Source organism: Oncorhynchus kisutch, linkage group LG17 (genome assembly GCF_002021735.2).
Source record: "Oncorhynchus kisutch isolate 150728-3 linkage group LG17, Okis_V2, whole genome shotgun sequence".
Lineage (NCBI taxonomy): Eukaryota > Metazoa > Chordata > Actinopteri > Salmoniformes > Salmonidae > Oncorhynchus > Oncorhynchus kisutch.
The window spans coordinates 33,882,792-33,903,742 of NC_034190.2; the positions used below are offsets into that span (position 1 = coordinate 33,882,792).

General features: G+C 44.4%; 1 protein-coding gene across 2 annotated transcripts in view; it reads left to right on the forward strand.

The window, feature by feature from the left end:
- The first annotated feature begins 8,868 nt into the window (after window positions 1-8,868).
- The window catches only part of LOC109907539 (poliovirus receptor homolog), an 82,362-nt gene continuing 70,279 nt past the window's right edge, over window positions 8,869-20,951 (forward strand). Inside the window, exon 1 of one of the 2 annotated variants that reach the window (XM_020505563.2) lies at window positions 8,869-9,306. In XM_020505563.2, coding sequence (XP_020361152.1) covers window positions 9,222-9,306 — 85 coding nt within the window. In that variant the 5' untranslated portion in view covers window positions 8,869-9,221. The remainder of the gene's footprint in view (window positions 9,307-20,951) is intronic. The other variant, XM_020505562.2, reaches the window with a different exon arrangement.

Below are 20,951 nucleotides of genomic sequence, written 5' to 3' on the forward strand. Positions count from 1 at the left end.
GCTTGGAATGGATGGATTACAGTGCATTTATTGACACAGCATATTGTCAGACACCCCAGCCAAACTGAGTTTGGCCCGTATGTGCTCTGGTTCCTGAGAGGTGTGGTGTGACTGACACACAGGCTTAACCGAAGCCTAATGGGATCACTAGAGCAGCCGCCACTTCCCCCAAGAACCTGTTTCTGCCCTCAGCACAGGATATGAGACGCTTACTATTTCCTCCTGACCCTGGTTTGGTGGGCTTCCAGCACCAGTCAGGAGAGGAGGGGGAAACCTTTTTACTCACTAGTACAGCCTGAGAGGTAAGTGCCTGGAACACAATGAGCGTACTGTTCATAAGCCTTGTTTCAATTTAATGAGTGTATCAATTACACTCAGACAATATTAATGGGCCAAGGAAATGAATGTCTGATGGGACTTGCTGGGTTATAATGCTTGCGGTTCAAAGTTGCAACTCTCTCAATAATGAATAAAACATGGCCTGTAACAACAGGTTATAAAAGTATGATTCTAGAAAAGATTTCAATCAATCAATTTTAGTAGAACCGAGGGGAGAATGTATGCATTACTTATCGCCACAGGTGGGCAATGGGATAGAGTCCATTCATACATTCATGGCCCTTTTTCGAGCTGACCAAAATTGTAGTCAGATACTTAACTTGGGATCGAATAAGCCTGGAACACATATTAAAGATTTTATAAATCTGAAGGGTTGGGTTAAATGCAGGAGGACACATTTTGGTACAAAAAAAGGTCTCCCCCTTTTCCTTATCCTTAATATGCCAGTTGTAGGGGGATGGTCATCGCACATGACCAGGCTTTATGTCGCTGATAACTAACTTTGATGGATGGCCCTGGTGTCAGAGGGAAGGGAGAGTAAGTGTAGCGGTAATTGGACATGCCACTTTAATGGCATCCCCCTGTCATTAGGCTCATCAGAGAGGGTTCAACACGCTGCCCAAGCATACAACACACCCTGGTATCACAACATGTAATGAAATGACCAGTTATGCCACCCATAAGAACACATATGCTTAGGATCAAACACACACAAGTTTTGTCTCACAAACATGCGTGCCTGCACACACACACACAGGCCATCACTCACACGCCATCACTCACACAGCAGCATCTCACAGTGGGTGGCATGCTTCATTCTCTGAACTCAGTCCACAGGTGGTAAACAGAACAGCCATCAGTCGCCAGTCTATCCTAATCTCTAAACAAATGGGACTACATCTGCACGGTAATGTCTGTGTTTGAGTGATCTGGGGTGTTGAGGTTAACATCACAAGAGCAGTTCATTATTATTCTAATCAATTTGGCTATATCAACCCTCCAGCGTCTTGGTATTTGAGTGATCTGGGGTGGTGAGGTTAACATCGCAAGAGCAGTTCATTATTATTGTGAATCTCACAAACGAGATTGTATTTAACTGCACCTACGGGGGTCTGTGTTGGAGAATTCTGGGGTCATCAAAACAAGGTTGTACTTAACTGCACCTACGGGGTTCTGTGTTGGGGAATGCTAAAAACAGTTTGTCTTTGTTATCATTCCACGGCTCCCACCTCACCTTCCCACAGGTCACACGGCTATTTCTCAGTGGATGAAAGTAAATGGGGGCCAATGGCAGGTGGCTTTATTGTGGGATGTGAAGCAGTGCCCACTTCGTCTTCCACAAGGGCAAACTGCTGTTGAACTACCAATTACGTGGGACACTTTCTCTAAATCCGCTGCTTGTAATAAAGAAAGAGAAAGCATCCTCCCAGTAGGCTGTATCAGATCTCTCTCCGTAATTGATTTAAGTCTTTTACGTGATTGAGTGAAGTCTGTTGAACTGCCAATTATGGGATACATTTGCTCTGCATCTGCGCCACTGCTGACAGTAAATTAGCGTTCTTGTCTCAATCAAATCAAATAACATTTTATTGGCCACATACACCATGGTTAGCAGATGTTAATGCGAGTGTAGCGAAATGCTTGTGCTTCTAGTTCCGACAATGCAGTAATAACCAACTAGTAATCTAACCTAACAATTCCACAGCTACTACCTTATACACACAAGGGTAAAGGGATAAAGAATATGTACATAGAGATATATGAGTGAGTGATGGTACAGAACGGCATAGGCAAGATGCAGTAGATGATATAGAGTACAGTATATACATATGAGATGAGTAATGTAGGATGTGTAAACATTATATTAAGTGGCATTGTTTTTTACATCAATTACCATTATTAAAGTGGTTGTAGTTGAGTCTATGTTGGCAGCAGCCACTCAATGTTAGTGGTGTATGTTTAACAGTCTGATGGCCATGAGATAGAAGCTGTTTTTCAGTCTCTCGGTCTCTGCTTTGATGCACCTGTACTGACCTCGCCTTCTGGATGATAGCGGGGTGGATAGGCAGTGGCTCGGGTGGTTGTTGTCGTTGATGATCTTTATGGCTTTCCTGTGACCGTGTGGTGTAGTTGTCCTGGAGGGCAGGTAGTTTGCACCCGGTGATGCGTTGTGCAGACTTCACTACCCTCTGGAGAGCCTTACGGTTGTGGGCGGAGCAGTTGCCGTACCAGGCGGTGATACAGCCCGACAAGATGCTCTCTGCGCCTTCTTCACAACGCTGTCTGTGTGGGTGGACCAATTCAGTTTGTCCGTGATGTGTACGCCGAGGAACTTGAAACTTAGTACCCTCTCCACTACTGTCCAGTCGATGTGGATAGGGGGGTGCTTCCTCTGCTGTTTCCTGAAGTCCACAATCATCTCCTTAGTTTTGTTGACGTTGAGTGTGAGGTTATTTTCCTGACACCACACTCCGAGGGCCCTCACTTCCTCCCTGTAGGCCGTCTCGTCGTTGTTGGTAATCAAGCCTACCACTGTCGTGTCGTCCGCAAACTTGATTGAGTTGGAGGCGTGCATGGCCACGCAGTCGTGGGTGAACAGGGAGTACAGGAGAGGGCTCCGAACGCACCCTTATGGGGCCCCAGTGTTGAGGATCAGCAGGGTGGAGATGTTGTTACATTCCCAGTTCCCAGCTAAGTCTATAAGAGATGGGAGTAAAAGGCCTACTCTTTCACATGGCAGAAGGGCCAAGCAGCAGACATGAGTCAAACCCACAGGCCCTCTCACACTGGGAGAATGTGAGGAGATGAAACAGGATAATTTATCTCACCAGACTCACCAATCTAGCCATTCAGCCCCTCACTCAATGAGCTCTCCACCCTTTAATCTGTCCACCAAACATTGTCTTCACCCCTGGTGAGCCGGTTTTCTATTTATGGAGCAGTGTTGAGCGTACGTGAGACAATCAGAAAGCGCCTTCCTGGCGTTGCGTTTGTGTGTGAGCTGTGCATTGTAGATGAGGAGTGGATGAGCGAACACACAAACAGGAAGCGGGTGACGCCGTACGGGGAACAGAACAGATGCACAATGATTATGGGTAAAATGGCAAATATGGAGAAACAAGACGGACCAGATGCAACAACGCCTTCTAGGAGAGGCTCTCTCAGCATGAGGACAAAAGCCTACACTTTAGGTGAGACAAATGCCAACTCACAGAAGCTGTAAATACACACACACACACACCACACACACACACACACACACACCCCCATATGGGCTTCAGTATATATTCACAAACACACAGCTACCACCCTTGTGCCTGAAACTCAAACCCACACACTTTCTTAAATCCAGCAACAAGCGTACTGGAAATAAATGAGCAGGGAAAACACTCATTAACTGTAAACAAAGTCCACAGTACTAAACTAATGAAGATATTCACGAGTCGGAGAACACCAAGGAGGAGGTGGCGGAGACACCGAGAGAGAAACAGATAGAGGAAGAGAAACGAGTGGGAGAGAATGGAAGATAGGATGAGAGCGGGAGGGGAAGAAATTAAGAATATTTCAGGAGGTGTGAGAACACTTCCTCCCTGGGGCTCCATGTCTCTCTAGCCCTTTAATGTCTTTAATTAAAGCGAACAGTACTATCTGCTGCTCCCTTGGAGTGCGTTTACCAAAGCGACACTTAGCTACAGCTCAGCTAATAGGGGAGGGGAAAGGGAGAGGGGTAAACTCTAATGACGGAAGGGAAAGAAAGGGGGAAGACGGAAGTCATATCGAGGGGGAGGGAAAAGATGGAGAGAGGAGGGAGATGGGAGATCAACACTTCAGAAAATGAAGGAGGCTGCCACCGGCTAAGACGTACGGCGCTTAAATGTGTTGCTCCGGCTGATACACGATCACATTAAGCGACAGCTTGTTAAATCGCTCTCATTCCTCTGAGCCGATCTCTGGCCACAGGGGCAATTTCTCAAATGGCACGGTCTGACAGAGAGGGGGAGATGGAAGAGGCCAGTAAACATTAGATGCATTTACTGTAGTCATCTTTTTTGATGACATGGTTTTACCAAATCAACTTTTTGGCTGGCAGTTAGTTTCCCCGGAGATACTGTAGGCATGGTGTTTCTGTTGCTCTGCATGTCACAGTAGAAGGACTAGTCTTCCATTGAAGCCTCCTTGCAGAATGTTGGGTCGAGCCATCAGTGGTGCCACTCAGACAATTGGCAGAGCTTTGGGACAGATAAACACATTATTTTATTAGTTGAAAGAGATTACCCATTGAACAGTGCAATATTTCAGTGTTTACAGTTCACAAGCAGAACTAATTTCCAGTGGTAGTTGGAGGTATTAACTTTGTTGTTTATGGACCCCTTGGTCTCCATGGAGATAACCCTAATAAACCCCCAATAAACCCCAGGGCTGAAGTTAAGCATTAAGACCCTTTTGACCTACATCTGTACCGGCTAGATGTGGCAGATGATATGGCCAACCCAATCTACCCTTCGTTGAGTGATGGTGAACATTGCCTCCATTTGGCTCAGGCACAGCTCTGGCCCCCTGCCGTTTGCTGTTTGCGACCCCCAATCACAGCCATGTCAGCAGGCTCCTTATCGTGATGGACAGCCACCTCTTACCCACCGCTTCATGTGTTTGCAGATTGAAAGATTATCTGGCAAGCTACAGGTCCCCTTCCCTCATAGAAAAACATACGAATCTATATCCACACAAATCACATGGAAACCATATGGGCCTTGTGGCTTCTTGGAATGGGAGTGAAAACAGAGGGCCACATATAAAATTCATGGGCTCCTGTATAAAGAAAACAATAAGGGAGAGAGCACTTTGTTAGCTTGCCTGGCTCCAGCGGTGGATCAAAGCATCTTGGGTAAGTAACACAATAGGGGTCCAAGCTGACAGCCAGTCAGGGGGTGGGAGTTGATTTATATTCCCTCCTGGAAGGAGATTGAGGAGCAAAGGCCAGGATGACCTGAACACGAGGTGGTATATGTGGCCGCAATTGCATCGAACTGACAACAGATGGCACACTGTAGTTGGTGATTTGTATGCTGTGTACACCCACACGGGGGAGGGGGGGGGTCACTAGTTTAGAGGACAGAAGGTTTTCGATGCTCCACCAGTTTTGAGTGTTTGATTGAGAGTATTGCCAAGACAAAGAGTCAGCTGGTGACCACGGTGATAATGAACTGCTGATAGAGAAGTATCTCATAGCTTATGGCCACACCACCAATCACAGGGCGATATTCTGAGGCAACATTCTCCTCTGAGCGACATGTATACATAAGAAGGTTACTGAAGGTGTGTTTATGCCAAATATTTCAATAGGTGACATCTTGGAAATGAGGTAAGGACGAACAACACCAACCTATAATCAATACCACATTTGATCAACAGAGGATTTAAATGAACTTACAGTGCATTTGGAAAGTATTCAGACCCCTTGACTATTTCCACATTTTGTTACATTACAGTCTTATCTAAAATGGATTAAATAAACAAAAATACTCATCAATTTACAAAGAATAACCCATAATGACAAAGCGAAAACAGGTTTAATTTAAACAGAAATACCTTATTTACATAACTATTCAGACCCTTTGTTATGAGACTCAAAATTGAGCTCAGGTGCATCCTGTTTCCATTGATCATCATTGAGATGTTTCCACAACTTGATTGGAGACCACCTGTGGTAAATTATATTGATTGGACATGATTTGGAAAGGCACACACCTGTCTATATAGGGTCCCACAATTGACAGTGCATGTCAGAGCAAAAACCAAGACATGAGATCGAAGGAATTGTCTGTGGAGTCCAGAGACAGGATTGTGTCAAGGCACAGATCTGGGGAAGAGTACCTAAACATTTCTGCAGCATTGAAGGTCCTCAAGAACACAGTGGCCTCCATCATTCTTAAATTGAAGAATTTTGGAACCATCAAGACTCTTCCTAGAGCTGGCAACCTGGCCAAACTGAGCAATCTGGGGAGAAGGGCCTTGGTCAGGGAGGTGACCAAGAAGCCATTGGTCTCTCTGACAGAGCTCCATAGTTCCTCTGTGGAGATGGGAGAACCTTCCAGAAAGACAACCATCTCTGCAGCACTCCGCCAATCAGGCCTTTATGGTAGAGTGCCAAGCGCCACGTCTGGAGGAAACCTGGCACCATCAATTCGGTGAAGCATGGTGATGGCAGCATCATGTTGTGGCGATGTTTTTCAGCAGCAAGGAGACTAGTCAGGATCAAGGGGAAAGATGAACGGAGCAAAGTACAGAGAGATCCTTGATGAAAACCTGCTCCAGAGTACTCAGGACCTCAGACTGGGGCAAAGGTTCACCTTCCAACAGGACAACGACCCTAAGCACACAGCAAAAACATTGCACGAGTGGCTTTGGGAGAAGTCTCTGAATGTCCTTGAGTGGCCCAGCCACTGCCCGGACTGGAACCCGATCTAACATCACCAGAGAGACCTGAAAATAGTTGTGCCACGACACTTCCCATTCAACCTGACAGAGCTTGAGAGGATCTGCAGAGAAGAATGGGAGAAACTCCCCAAATACAGGTGTGCCAAGCTTGTAGCGTCATACCGAAGAAGACTCAAGGCTGTAATAGCTGCCAAAGGTGCTTAAAAAGTACTGAGTAAAGGGTCTGAATACTTGTGAAATAGCTGATCAGCTATAAAATTTGCTCTGCAAATATTATTTTGGGGAAGTTCCTGTTTCATAGGAATGAGTGTTCGTGGTTGGAAAATCCCTAAACTTCACTGCTTTTCACAACATGATCATTTTAACTGAAGCATTTTGATTTCTATGCTGTCTCTCAACCTGTGGTCTCAGCATAGATATATTCATCATGAATCCCACCCACTCAAAATAGCCCAATTATCCTCTGCGTAGTCTACCACTATGATAACATTCATGCCATATCCTACAGTGATAAATGTATAGACTAATAGACAGAAAATGGATCAACCATTCATATAAGTCAGCAGAATATGCAAGAATGTTCTCTATTGTGATTTTTTAAAAACATTTTTGTAATGAGTGTCTTTGATATTTTAAGTAGAAATTTTAAAAGCCTGTTATATTCAGTGAAGTTCTCTTTAATATATATACCACATGGAGAATTCAAGAAATCATTTTTTTTAAATATATGAATAAAGGCTTTTGACATGCCCCTCCATGCACCCTCGGTGACATACAGGAAGATTTGAATCCATTTAACCCCAACTTTTCTCCCAAATTTCCACCAGCATTGTAGATCCCTAGTTATTTTGTTGCTTTGACAGTCATTTCTGAAGATTACTATTTATTTCATGTGATTAGTGATTCACTTTAAGGTCAACCCTGTTATATTAACTGAACTAATATGGTGAAACTATTTGTTTTTTTTTGTGTTTTTTTCTTCAAAATAGACATTTAACATCTAATAGTCAAATCATAGTGTAAAGAAGGTGAGCTGGTTCTTTTTTTTGTTGTTGCCATTTTATGGTGTTTTGTGTTGGAAAATTCAGTGAGTCCAGCATAACAACTGTTATCCATCAACTATGTTAGCCTTAGACATGCACATTTTTTTGTAACAATTTTTACAATTGATTTTTTTAAAGCTTGCATTCATTTGCCCTTCCCTGTTGCACACAACAATCTTCCATTTGTTTCCCTTATCACAAGATTTATGGGTGATTTAAGATGAAATTGTCAACCCTGTTCCTTTATTTGACCTTGTTCTTTTCTGAGTTCCCAGTTGGTCATTAAAGCACCATTAGAGACACGTTCATCGTGCTTTCAAGACAACTTGGAACTCGGGAAAAAATGAGGTCAAATAATGACGTCAGTGATCTTCAGGTCTGAGCGCTATAAAAAAGCCCCAGTTACCGACTTGGTATTCCGAGTCGGAGCTAGTTTTTTTCAGAGTTCCCAGTTGTCTTGAACGCTTTGGTTTCGAATGTCTGAGATTTCCGAGATTCCAGTTATTTTGAACGCGGCTTCAGGCCAATGCGGTTTCTGCATTATGTGCATTTTACATGACACTTCAACATTCGATGACAGCCGTTTTTAGCTCCCCATTAATATTACATGGGAATATACAAAAAAATACTATACAACGGAATGTATAGAATGAGCATTACGATGCATAAACATGATACTTCAACGTTATATTGCAGCCATGTTAGTTTACCATTAACATTACATGGGGAATATTTAAACCATGCTATGCAATTTAATGTCTAAAATTAGAACAATATTCACAATTCTAAAAGTTTGCCTAACTATTTTAGGGTGCGTTCGTAAATTCACTCTGGCTATCTACTCCGATTTCAGAGTAATCTTGTCTGATTGTGTCAGAGCGCAGAATAATTTACGAATTTACGAACGGACCATCTGACAATGCTCTGAATTTACGAACGACCAGAGGGCACTCTGAGTGTACTCTGGCACTCCAGATTGAATTTACGAACGCACCCTTAATCTATGGCTCTGGTTTTAGGCGGCATATTGTGACATCACAACCACTCCCCCACTCAGAATGCGTGCGAATGCTTAGTGGAGATAACCGACACACGGAACATGAGTGTTACTTTTTTCTGGTGCCATTTAGCGAACACCAGAGACATACCTGTACGCACTACGTCCGCCCCAGACGGGGAGGGGTTTTGAATGTTTTTGTGTGACTGTCAAGTCGACTCTAATTTGAAATCGAGAAAATAAGACGTCGGACTGAAGATCAAACCTATAGTTTACGGACTCCGGTCTGTTTTGCGGTCTAGTTCCTATGATATATTTTTATTGAGAAGCAATCAGTCAAGGAATATTAAGTCTGTTCTGGTGTGGTGCTGGGGATTTTATATCCACCTCGTCTTTTTAGAAGAATGGCGAGAGACGCTAAACATTGCCCCCTATCACCAATGAAAAACAGTTTGTTGGTGACAGCAGGGATACTTCTGATTATTCAAGGTAAGAACCATGGACATTGACCCTGTTTTCTGTACTCTCCAGTCCTTTTATTACGTTTACGTTTTCTTTGTGTATCAATGGGTCACGTTCATTCAAATGTTCGGTATCGGCAACCGAACTGTGCCATAGATCCACCCACAGTCCCATATGAAACGCATTTACATTGTGTGGCTCATCAACACGGTCGTACATGATTTCAGAGGTGGCGGTATTGGATTTCTCAAGACTTGTTATGGAAGTTTATTTCTACACAATACCGTCTGGTTCCTCCCGAGTTTCGGTTCGCCATGTTATGCATGCAAGGTGTGGCCTCCCGGGGTATTTATTTCTCAGAGCGCGCAGACTACAGCGCAGGTGTGATTGTTCCGAATCACCTTAATCCACTCGTGCTCTGTTTCGACACCGTCTAGGTTGATTTGGTTTTGTCTTGTTTTGTTGGTATCCGCAGATCAAGTTTCATTCAGCCAATAGTGATCTTGCTGATATTTTACAAGAACTGAAATGAAGTCAGAAAAAGCAACAGGGTGTTCCTGTAGGCTACAAGACATTGTCAGCAAAGACACTTGGTTATGGGCGTTTTGTGTGGTTTGACTGACTGGTCCGTTGTGACAAGGGGGGGAAAAACGAGAATGGACTCTACCTACATGTGTATTTATCCTACAGTTTTTTTTATTTTTACCAACCAAATATCAATCTATTGTAGCCTCAAAACTGTCAAATGAAAATGGCTAATGTAGCCTACATAGCCTATGAGCTAGTTATGTTATCCTTCTAAACAATTCAGTTGTCATGTCTCCTGCATTCAGCACAATTGAAGAGTGCATTGACTGCAAGCCTCATCACTGCCAAAACCTGAGCATGGATATGAAAAATAAGGTTTCTCCTAAGGTTGGACTGGGGTTTGACCAGAGAGAGTATAGATGTCTTGAGCCTGTCAGGGTTTTAGGGCTACAAGATTTGAGGAATGTATTGATTTTGATGGTTGATCGCACAGTGTTGCATAAGCCTAAGTAATTTGTATTTACTGTAGCCTGATTCTTTTAATTCTATTAAGAGTTTCTGGGTAGAGGTTTGCCTGGGTTTATAGTTCAGATTGTGAGCTGGTTGTCATGGATACTCCTGAGTGGCAGCATGAATTTGGGACATTGAGATGTCCATCTTGTCTGGTGGCTTTGCTCGTATACCGTTTGATACATCTTGAATTCAGGCCTGGGATGTGGGGGAAAAAATACATCTGTTTTGTGTACTGTAATGTTTTAGTAAGCGTAAAGAAAATTCCATTTTTTTAGGAATCCATTTAGCAAATTTTTATGTCCATACAAATCCTCATTGCAAACAGGTGTCAGTATTGTAAAGCCTGCAGTAGAATTTAAGCAACAACCAAAAAAAACAGGGTCCTTGCTTGCGCATACATTTCTGAATGTTTATGATTTCAGAGCTCAATCAACATTTGAAGCACCCTGAATAAACTGAACATAACAAACTTCTATCCCCCCCCACTCCCCCATCCAATACCCCCACCCAAAGTTGAAAAAAAATCCCAGCCCTTTCACAGTATGCCTATTCTCTCTTTCTAGCCTATTTTCAGACTTTGCTCCAGCTCCTGTCCGGGCCCTTTGTTGGAGCAGCTTTAGTCATTGGTCCGATATCCCCCCTTCCACTCCCTCTCCAACCGGAGTTCTGGGCCCCATTGTTTATAGACTAGTGGTTTGGGGGGGGTAGGCAGCCAAAAGTTCCTGCATGTCCTCAACTCACCCAAACCATGCCTCTCGCTGAAGGGGAAGGTATCAACTATGATTTCCTAATTTACTCAGTCTTATATGTAGAGGTTTTCAGGCCTGGTCAAATTAAATGACCTACTCTCTATAATGACAACAATTTCAAAAGATAAATGATACATTTTAGAATTTTTCTGACCGGTCAAGCCGTCTCAAGGATTTACTGTGGAATAACCCAGATAATCTTACAGGCAAATGGAATAGAACAGCACCTTCACAAATGCATAAAGACATGCAGAGGAGTAATCCATGCAACTAGAAACACATAAACGAGTAACGCTATGCTGGAGTAATGAGATGGGTTCACCGGAAATAAACACCCTCTCCACCACCAAGTAACTTCAACAAGTTGTTGAGGTCAACCCCTCCTGCTGATGCAAGTGAGATGGCGCCCCCCCCCCCTCCTATTCTTTCAAACTCCTCCACCCACCTGCAGTTTGAGATGAAACGGAGGCTAAAGAGATGGATTTCTGAGTGGGCTAGGAGAACTCTCGCCCTTCCATGTGCCCTCTGTCTAAATCAGAATGTCTGACTTGGCTCCCTGCGACTCCCCTGCGTTTAGCATGTCATTTCCATTTGCATACTGCACACCGACATCTCTCTCCACCAGTGTCGGGCTGAAAATGTATTCACAGCACCTCCCTATGTAAAACAGACAAAGAATATAATAAAATAAAAATCCCGCTGGTCCAGTGCAATCTTTATTAATTACTTTTATATCCCTCAGTAATTCTAGGGTTGATTGAAAATTGTGCCTGGCAGCTGCAGCACAACAAGTCCTCGCCACTTCGGTGTGCTCTCCTTCGAGCACTTCACCACGACGTGTCGTCTCTGCAGGCCTGGCCGACCGTTCTGTCTGGCTGTTAAAAGGCAGGACAAACGCATGGTGTCTTTATGGTCGACGCCGTAACCCGTCTGGCTCAAACAGGAGCTGAGCACCGTCCCTTTTTCCATCACTTTTGGATCAGTTCACTTTTGTGGAGGCGAAATTTACTAAAGTGGATTTAGTTGCTTCCTGTAAAAGAGATCTTGTTACCACTTCCTCCTCCTTCTGATTTTAATTTGGGCAGCTCCCTTAACTCCCTAGGCATCGAAGCAAAAATGGAATGAAATGATATGCATGGAAAAACAGAAAACATCGAGGCATTTTCATGACTGTCTTGGGTAGCAAACAAAAAGATAAACATTTTTGCTTCCATTTTCCAGTGGTTTTGGCAAATGAAACTGACAGGCATGTCTAGGCCTGACAGTCTTAACCCCAGAGTCTATTTTTAGTGCAGAGACTTTTACAAATGTGACGATGAGACCCTAATACCTTGATGTTTCTATTGGTCTTTTACTTTCAGGGGGAGTGACTTATAGGCACCCAATTGTCACACTGGGTGAGTGATTGCTGCAGAGGCTGCTAATAAGATGCATTCTCTTTCAAGTATGCTCGGTTACATTTTTTGCATGCCATTTCCAGCAGGCCCGATCTGATGTTCCAGGCGTATAAAATCCAGGCCTACACAAATGTTTAAACAGTTAAGAATGTTTAACTGGTGAGCGTGAGTGCAGAAGGGATGTGGGCACATGCTAAGGAGTCTTGCTGTTCGCAGCATCACACGTTCTTGCACATTGACAGGAGGTTGTCGGAATCCTCCGGCACATGGCACTGAACACCGTTGATGAGACACAGGGGCATGATCTGATCCAACTAGAATACAGAACAACTGGAATAACTCAAAACAGCCTCCCAGTAAGCGTGACCACATGTCCCTGATTGTGTGGGATAGTCCCGCATTTCAGCCCATTGTTCCGTGTCCCGCGACCAAACAATCATCTCCCGCATTTTATCAACAAATTGAAACACCGCAAATTTAGAAAAAAAAAGGTAGAGTTGTCCCATATTTCAGTCAGACATTCCAACATGTCTCTTGCAGTCACGTTGCACTTATGGGAAAGTGATGCTCCTCATCCAACCTGACAGAGCTTGAGAGGATTTGCAGAGAAGAATGGGAGAAACTCTCCAAATACAGGTGTGCCGAGCTTGTAGCGTCATACCCAAGAAGACTCGAGGCTGGAATCGTTGCCAAAGGTGCTTCAACAATGTACTGAGTAAAGGGTCTGAATACTTACGTAAATGTGATTTTTCAGTTCTTTGTTAATACATTTGCAAAAATGTCTAAAAAGCTGTTTTTGCTTTTGGCATGATGGGGTGTTCTGTGTAAATTGATGAGGGGGGGGGGGAAACTATTCAATCCATTTTAGAACAAGGCTGTAACGTAACAAAATGTGGAAAAAGTCATGGTCTGAATACTTTCTGAACGCACTCTATATATTGTATCATAAGGATGTTGTACTGGTGATTAACATTTCTCCAATCGTTGTTGAGCTCTGTTCTGCGCAGCGCAAGAGGAGACGTAGGCCAATGTCATTGGTTGACGATATACCTATCACATTTCTCAAATCCTTTCAGGCTAAACTTTGAGAGGACAGTTAGTTACTTACAAAAAGCGTGCTTCTGACAAAGAGCTACAAAAGTAAGTCAATAGCCGTATTCAGGGGAGGCCCATCCTCAGTGAACTTCATGAAAATGTTAAAACATTTTCAGAAGTTATCCTTCTTAGATATAACTATACTAAATATATTCACGTCACCAAATAATTTATTAAAACATACTTTTTTGCAATGAAAGTCGTCTGTAGCCTCGACAGTACTTCCTGGGTTAGCACATGGTGTCCCTGGGTACATTGACTTCTAGGTTTTGTATTGGAGACTCATGGTTCTCACCCCCTTCCATACACTTACACAGTAATTAAGATGACTTCCAGAGGATGTCCTCCAACGTATCAGAGCTAGCAATATTTTGTGGTATTTGATTCACTTATTTAGCTAGTGAATGCAGCTAGCTAGTTTAAACACCTGGTTCTAACAGAGAGGGGTGCTATGTTAGCTAGCTGGCTAAGGCTATCCAACACTGGAACTCTTCCATGTTTATGTAAGCTTTTGGTTTTTACAAATGTTTTGCTACCTGGGCCTGCCGGTGTAACTACTTGCTGTACACTGTACTGCATGATTGTAGCAGGTTTACTGACATATTAGTCCCAGTAGCTATGCTGACTTTGAAGTTAGCTAATGGTGAAAACGATGTAGACTGTGCGTAGTGGTTATGGTATGAAGGTTTGGCTTGGAAAGTTTTTTTTCGCCTGGTCACAGACAGCTGTTGTGTTGTGCACTGAAGTCCACAATCAAAGGAAAAAGGTGAGAGGACGGATGCGAGAAGGAATTATACAACGAGCAAAGTGATCATGCTGTTTTGTATGTGGCTGCTATGAAAGTGAACTGCGTGTGCAGATGATAGGGGTGTATTCATTCCGCTAATCCTGTTGAAAATGTTTCTTAAACGGAAACAAAACTGGGATAAAAATACCTGAACTTGTCTAATAGAAACTCATTTGCACTAATGATTACACCTTAGATCAGCTAGATGCAGGCAAGAGAGTGCAAGGTGGTATTGAATGTGTCCCTGACTGTCACCTTGATTACAAAAAAAATTCTCTCAATCTCTGCACCTACATTTTACACTTTCATTCGTAAGCTAGGTTGTAGCAACCTGATGGGTTGGGGAACATTTTTGTATCATGTAGTAGCCTAAACCTATGGTTGTTACACTGAACCGGGTGAATGGAATATGAATGACAGTCATCCAACATGCTGTGATAGAAATAAGGATATGCTCATTACAAACAAATCATCCTCCCTAATCTTAAACGGCACCAACCGCCTCTGGCTGTATTAGACTGAAAGCTCTAAGGTACTTTTTTGTCAAACTTGTGAGGCTCTCCAGTCTCCATGAGGCTCTCCAGTCTCCATGAGGCTCTCCAGTCTCCATGAGGCTCTCCAGTCTCCATGAGGCTCTCCAGTCTCCATGCTCATTAGTTGTTCATTCAACAGATATGCTGCTACGTCACTCGATCCCGTTTTTAGAAGTCTCCCTTGATAACCGTTTGACATTCACTGAGACCAACCAACGTTTCCTTGTCCACATATTCCCGGATGTTCATCAAACGGCCACGCGTGGTCTCTCGTTTCACATTTTGGATGAGGAAAAAGGATAGACTAGGTGCGGCTGGTGCGCTATTAGCTAGTTCATTGCAGCGCACTGCGGAGGTGTAGTAGTACTGCCAGAGCCCACTGGAGTGTCTAAGATCAAAGATGAATTCATGTCTTGGAAGATCACATAAGGATTCATTAGTATTCTACAGAGACCCATATAATAGCAGAGTATAATGTCACTGTTACACCAAAAATAACCTAAAATCTCAGAAGAAATTAGGTGATTGTGAGGTGATTGTTAGCTGAATAGTCCAACAACGAAAATCGAACGAGGTCAAAACTCAACAGCATGCGACTGTAGGCTACTAGGCAGAATGTGCTTTGATTTGAAACAAAATGCAGGAAGGCTATATAGTTTAACACCATCTGCTCTAATTTACTCATGAAACAGTAAATCAATTGCAAGAAGATCTAAATATACTGAAACAAAATATGGGTCAGCTTGGGAGGGCATAGGCCCACCCACTTGGGAGCCAGGCTCAGCCAATCAGAATTTTCCTCACAAAGGGCGTTATTACAGACAAGTACTCTTCAGTTTCATCAGCTGTCCTGATGTGGAAGTCCTGAGCTGACGTGGTCTGCGATTTGTTAAGCCAGTTGAACGTACTGCCAAATTCTCTAAAATAACGTTATGGTAGAGAATTGAACATTGCATTCTCTGGCAGTAGCTCTGGTGGACTTTCCTGCAGTCAACTTGCCAATTGCACGCTCGACTTTAGACATCTGTGGCATTGTGTTGTGTGACAAAACTGCACATTTTAGTGTCCCTTTATTGTCCCCAGCACAAAGTGCACCTGTGTAATGATCAACTTGTTTCATCAGCTCCTTGATGTGACACCTGTCAGGTGAATGACTTACCTTGGCAAAGGAGAAATGCTCACTAAACAGGAATGCAAACAAATGTGTGAACATTTTTGAGAAATAAGCTTTTTGTGCATATGGAACATTTCTGGGATCTTTGTAGGTCAGCTCATGAAACATTACATGTTGCTTTTTTAACATTTTTGTTCAGTGTACATATGGCAATGAAAAAAATTAAGAATGTAGGCTACACTGTCCTGAAAAAAAAAAATCATCCTCTTGTCAACGCATTCGTTTTTTATTTTTACGAGTTCACCTTACATGGATTTGGAATCGAGTCTCCGTCTGTAACACACCGCTTTGAACTAGACAGGTTTGTGGTGATTGTCAGCCTCTCGCTATTCCTGGAACTTTTTTTTCTTCTAGTATCTGGGTTTATTGCACTGTGACACTGCTGCAACCCTGTTGAGTGTCAAAATGTTTCTGGTTTTCCCGGAATGAGCCATCCGGAGAGTGTCAGAGGGAACTGGACGCCTCCGCCTCGGGAAGGTATCCACTGGAGCGTCTGGAGGAAGACACTGCTCTGAGGCTCATGACAGCACACAGCACTGTAGGGGGGAAACGGTTAAGGCGTTTAGTGTGTACCGTTTCTCTGACAGAGAGTCTGAGTCGATGGCAGCGACCCTCAACAGGCTTGGTTGTTTTCACCCTCTGATATGCAAAACATACCCAGAATTCTGCACTGGCGGTGGGTTAACACCGACCACAACAAGCCAAGGTGACTGCATGCTATGTAAGGCATGGCAGTGACGGCGTCTTTGGCACGCCTGCTTCCAGACAGCGCATTATGCCTCCATATCCGTGCCCACCCCCCCTCTCTCCTCCCTGCCAGCTTGTTTGTTGGTTGAATTCCTCCGTTCAGGTTTATGTCTGTCTGTGACTCACGGATGATGCAGGCTGGACACTGCCTAAGGGAAGACATGGCAGGCCTCCCACCTCCATCAGTCGCTATCGCTCAGTCGGTGTGTGTCACATGGGGTGATGCTCATTGCACCCCCTCTGGTGAGGTCACCGCTGGAGGTCATCTGCCTTTCTGGCAGAATTTGAAGAATTTCCAGATAAGCTTCGCAGCGAGGTTCACAAGTTCATTGGAAATGCCATTTTCAGTTTGTTAGTCTTTTGTGTGTGTGTGTGTGTGTGTGTGTGTGTGTGTGTGTGTGTGTGTGTGCACTAGTTTCTGTACACAGTGAATATATTGTTTGTCTGGAAAGCACCGTAGCAAGGGTTTTGAATCCAATACAGGTTATCCTTACCCCTTTGCTCACGCATTCCATTGCCTTATTTGGGCAGTGGAGCGAGACAGCACAATTACCGTGGGCCGCGGGGTTGTTTTAACATAATCGTTCTCTCAGCCTCTCTCTCCTCGCCGCTGTCTTTCTCTACTCTCGCGTTTATGCTCGTCATCCCTCCCTTCCTCTTTTGTCTTCTCTATCTCAAGATCTCTCTTGTGCTCAATCTTTTCTCGTTCACGTCTCCCACTCCTCTGTTCAAAGTGCGATCAGATAAGCAGTGCCAAGCGAAAAGTAATGGGGGACGGCGTTAACTTGTGCCTCTTCAGGCACGCAACAGATTCCTTGGCCCTGCACAAAGGTGATGAATAAATGTTTCATTGAATATCTTCCCAGGAATTTATCCTCCCGGTAGGCTTAATGTGCCTAGGTATATATTGATTGGTTTGTTGTTGATATTCAGCCAGCGCCACACAGAGCGCCACACTGAGTGTTGTCTGCTCAGTGCTGAGAAATACTGTCTGAAATGACCATGTCATAGAAAATAATTTTGTCCTCTTTTCCTGTAAAAGGCTTACCAGTGTGATTACTTGTGAAAGCTAAATTGGCTTTCTGCCCTCGGTCTTTCTCCAACTCCCATTCTGTCTCTCTCTCCCTCGCACATTAAAGCCAGTCCTCTAAGATTAATCCCCGGCACCCTCACTAGCTCGCTCTGTCTCTCTTTTATCTGTTCTCTCTTTCATATTCTCCCCCTGAAATCCCTCCATCTCTCGCTGACTCGGCGGCAGAGAGGGTCAGGCATGGTCATGTTTATTTTAGTGCTTATCTGTAACGGTGACCCTCAGACCGAGCCACCATATATTACGGTCTCTCGTCGACCCCCCCCCCCCCCCCCCCCCTTCTCTCCTCCTCTCACCACATCCAATATTTCTCCCTTTGTGCTGCTCTGCCTCTCCAGCCACCATTTCCTTATCCCGCCCTGCTCTCTCTCTCCTATCTTTTCAAGCCATTCCTCTGCACACCCTGCGTCTAGGCGACTACACACAGTAGAGTGGCTTAGCTTGACGGTCTCACTTTCCTTCCCTTTCCCCCCCCTGCTCAGTTCAATTGAGTGTACCGTCTTGTCATGATACATGTGCCCTCATTTTGCCAAACGATGTACATAATATTGTACTATCAAAGATAAGACGCCCCCCCCCCTCTTATCTCGTTCTCCAATTTCCCAGTTCTCTGTTATGGGAGCAGACAAAAATAATCTATCATTCTGACACATGATTTTCAGCCTGAGTCGTTGAACCCAGATATTATAGCACAAAAAGGCTGGAAGAAGTGCTTATTTTAACTCTCTTCCCCTGAGGACTTTCCAGCTGTCTCTCTCCACACTGTCTACACTGTCCCCCCCAGAACGTCCAACAATGAGGACAGTTAATATTGTTGGTTCAATCGCTGTTCTTGCCCGTCTGTGTTTGCTAGACTAATGTTGATTTCCTCTCACAATTTTAGCATTTAGTTTTTGAACACGGATTGTCAATAGCGCTGCGTCTTTTCAGCGCTGTGCCGGCGTAGCTGGGACGACGTGTCTCCCCATTCGCAAGGAATGAAGATGAGAAAACGGAAAACACATGACAGCTCAAACATTGCCTTTGCGCCATACATCAGATGAAATGTAGCACAGACTCATTTGCAGTGTCGCTTTTGACGATTTGATTTAACACGGTGTCAGAGCTTCTCAGAAACCCTACTGCTGCCTGACTCCGACTGCAGACTTTTAGTACGAGCAGGAGGATGGGTATTGTACAGCACAGGGTGTGTCTGCACTAAGAGGACAGTAAAAGATGACCCTGCGGATCTAGACAGACCTGTCCTGCAGGCATGACTTTCTTCCTGGTGCCCTTTGCTGTCCTGCCTTTGGAAGAAGCCAGACAATCTCCCTCTGGGTTGGAGCTGAATTGCCACCTAAACTGAGTGTCGTGCCCCTATGATGTACAGATGGCTTTCCAGTCCACGAAGTCCTGTGCCGTGCCTGCGGGCGGACTCTGTGACAGGTCGTCCGCTGTCCTATTCATCATGTAGTCCTAGTCTATCTGGGATAATGGAGCCCTGGCCTCTCCAGACAGAAATAGACTTTGAATGTTCTCCCTCCCACCATTCTCGCTGTGACCGAGTATTGAGAGGGAGGCCCTTTGAAGCCTGTGCGCCTAACCTGTATGAGACAAGCTTTCCATAAGTCATTTGGATCAGTGTTCACAGTAACACTGTTCTGGGATCTGTTCTCACTGCCCAAACTGGCCCCTGGGATTCATAGATTTTTTTTTTAGAAACCCCAAAAACAAACTGGCTCCAGATCAACCTTTTTGAGTGGCTCTTTTTCATGTTTTATCCTGCCAAACAGCACTCCAGAGAGGAGCTTCCTGTTTTTTTGCCACTCATGAATGGGGGTGAATAGATACTTTGCTAGGATTTTGTTCCCATTAGACCATCGCTGTTTGTATGTGGCCCGGCCTGTTGATGTGGGCATTAGACCTTTTTCTTCCAGTATGGTGTGAAGGACGAGCTTCGCTTCCGTAGAGATTCCGTTTCAAACGATAGTCCTTGTGGCAAAGAACACCTGTGTTCCATATCTAGAATCTACTGTAGCGACAGCCACTCAATCTGGACCTGGTTTAGAGGAACCATGTTTTTGTCAAGCGGCACCGCCAATAGGCGACGGGGAGAGAGCATCCACGGTACTTCACTCTCTCTTTTTGTGAGGATAAATAACAGTCCTCCGTGTCTTAAGAGCAACGTAGCACTAATTCATTATCGCTGAAGGCCAGCGTAACTGGGGAGAAGTACATGTTTTCATGTGGGAGAAAATATATATATATATATTTAAGCCGCCCTGTTGATACATAGAAATAACCATTACCGATGAGAGATAATGATACTGGTGCGCCATCGAGGCAGACAACGCAATCCAAGGGGGGAATCCAAGACAAAAAAAAATTGTGTGACCTTTTTCCCCACCCAGTTGCTAATTATATACCCAGGATAAGAATTGCCAACAGATTAGAAGAGCTTTCCCAGCGACACGACAATGGAGGACAAACAGACCATGCCCCCCCCCCCCCCCCCCCCCCCCCCCCCACACGGTGCTAAATCAAGATAGCGTTTATGGCTTAAAGTGATACTTCGGGATTTTGGCAAAGGCCCATTTATGTACTTCCCCAGAGTCGGATGAACTTGTGGATACCATTTCTATGTCTCTGTGTCCAGTATATGAAAGCAGTTGAGGTAGTGGACGGACGATGACCGGAGAAACATGAGGAGAATGTGATGCCCGAGGACTCTGAGGGGGTTTGTGCCTTGGAGTTGTCGATGAAGAAACCGGATGAGTGAAGCAGCATGTAAAAGAGAGACATATATCCTCTTTTCTTTTTTTTCTTTTTATCTCCCAGCTTTGCTATTTTCCGTCTCGCTGCACATTCTGCCTGTGGAGAGAATTGGTGCGTGCTGCTGAGGACCTCCCCTGAACTAAAAACCACCCCGTGGGCCCCCAAGGGCCTTTTCCTTCCCTGGTTCCCCCTTTATTTGGGCCTCCCGTTGCAGCCGAGCTGTGTTTATGATTGCTTGGTGGGCATGGGCGCTGCGCGTGCCAGTATTTTTGGGAGCTGGAAGGGGGGGGGAGCTGAATCTTCTC